Source organism: Dendrobium catenatum, unplaced genomic scaffold (assembly GCF_001605985.2).
Source record: "Dendrobium catenatum unplaced genomic scaffold, ASM160598v2 fragScaff_scaffold_67, whole genome shotgun sequence".
In the NCBI taxonomy this organism is placed as follows: Eukaryota; Viridiplantae; Streptophyta; class Magnoliopsida; order Asparagales; family Orchidaceae; genus Dendrobium; species Dendrobium catenatum.
This window is the reverse complement of record NW_021318529.1, coordinates 171,340-173,269: the sequence shown is the minus strand read 5'-3', so window position 1 is coordinate 173,269 and position 1,930 is coordinate 171,340. Positions and strand designations below refer to the sequence as shown.

Here is a 1,930-nt window from a genome sequence, read left to right as displayed (position 1 = left end):
TGCGTGTTATCGAGGATGCTGGAAGCCTCGACCGTTTACTGAGCTGACATTTTGATCCCCTTCGATCACTTTTGTATGTGTTGTTTAATTTTGTTTTTTGGCCTTTGTTCTAAAAAAAAATCTTTTAAAGATAAATATTATTTGTATCAAGATAACATAATTATAAAATTGATCAAGAAAAAAAATCAATAAATTAAAAAAACACTTTTTTTTTTCATTTCCAAAAACAAGACATTAATACACTCACACATACAAACTTATGTTTATTTACAACAAGCATTGCTAATTAATTAAAAGAAATTTGGGTCAGGATATTTTGATTTGATTTGATTTAATTAAGATATATTTTATAATTATTAAATTTATTTTAAGATAAATATAATATATGATAAATTAATCAAAATTTATATCATATTTATCTTAAAACTAAAAGTAATAATTTTAAAACTCATCTTATTAAAAAAAATCTATAAAAATATCCTTTTTTTATATATTTTCCCCAATTAATTTCCATCTCTTATCCGCGGCATAGATTTCGACCCGCCCATGCTTTTCCCCCGACCGGCCGTACTACCGAAGCTCCGCAACGCCGGAGCATATCTCAGCCAATTTAAAAAACTATCTTTGTACGGCAACGCCGTCTTCTTCTTCATCTCCTCCGCCGCCGCCCTGTTCGCCGCATAATGCATCGCGTGCGGCGATGATGCCCACCGGGAACTCGAACTCCTCGACTCATCCCCTCCGCTTCCCTTCTTACCTTTGGACGCCAAACAAGCCGCCGTGTACTTCCGCAATACGTCCTTGTTCCGATCACCTGTAGCTCTCCCCTCGGAAGCGCTGCGGAAGAGAAGAAGATCTTTGAAGCTCCATTTCTTGCTGCTGATGGTGTTTTCTTCCTCGGTTTTGCAGCGGGTTGGGGAAGGATTATTGAGATGGATTTCGTTTCGCAATGGAGAGAGGGAACGGGATCCCTTTCGGCTTCGGGAGGAAAGGGAAGGGGCTCTGTTTCGGCTTCGGGTTTCTCGATTCGGTTCGGCCATGGAGGTGGAGAAAGGGTCGGAGCTTTTGGCGCCGATGCGGTGGGTGGTGTCTGGAGAGCAGAGACCGACGGGGAATTTGAGGGCGCGTATTTTACCTATTAATAATAAAAAAAGGAAAAAAAATTGCTGATTTAGAAATAAGAAGTTTGTGAATTGAAAAAAAAAATTGTTTTTGGCATTTGCAAAATTTGAAATCATCAAAAACTTCATTACCTTCATAGAATAATTCATCGGCGGTTGTAAGCTGCGGCGGGGGAGCGTTTTTATCGAGATGGCCGCTGAAATCGAAAGCGAAGTCGTCATCTTCCTCTTCCGTAGCTAGCAATGAGCAGTATCCCCCGCCGGCGACGGTCGTGGCTGGGCTGGTGGGGGCGGCGGCGTGACGGCGATGGAATCCACTGGAGTCGCAGGTGAAGCGCTTTGGACTGGAAGAGGAGCTCATATAAGCTGTTCTAGTTTTGCTGTTGAGATGGAGTTCCTGAACTGGTATCACTACTTCCATCTCTGAAGCAACTTTTCTTCTTTCTTTTTCTTCGAATTTGTTTTATGTTTGGATGAGAGCTTGAGGGGAGAGGAGATAGCTGCAGAGCTTGGTTTTATACGCAGAGAGGAGGAGAAGGGTTCTATAAAAGAATTCGGCAAAGAAGCTTTTAAGGAGATTTTTATTAAAAATGTTGCTGTTTACACTTCAAAATTTAAAGTATTGATGGAAATAACCCTCAAGAGGGTTTTGATTATAAAATAAACCCTAAAGAAGATAGTAATACTAGAATAAAAATAAAAATTGATGTAAACCATGTTTAATTTGTTTTAAGATTAATTAAATTTATAAAAAAAAATCTAATTTCATTCTCAATAATTATTCACAGTTTTGATGATTAGATCATATT

General features: G+C 38.7%; 1 protein-coding gene across 1 annotated transcript; it reads right to left on the bottom strand.

Annotated features, from left to right (window-relative positions):
• Positions 1 to 201: 201 nt before the first annotated feature.
• On the bottom strand, positions 202 to 1,698 carry LOC110115651. The gene is made up of 2 exons (XM_020848949.2): positions 1,254 to 1,698; positions 202 to 1,135 (listed from the first exon to the last, which is right to left on the bottom strand). The coding sequence occupies exons 1-2, from the start codon at positions 1,540 to 1,542 to the stop codon at positions 504 to 506; spliced, it is 921 nt and encodes a 306-aa protein (XP_020704608.1). The 5' UTR covers positions 1,543 to 1,698; the 3' UTR covers positions 202 to 503.
• Between the last annotated feature and the right edge of the window lie 232 nt (positions 1,699 to 1,930).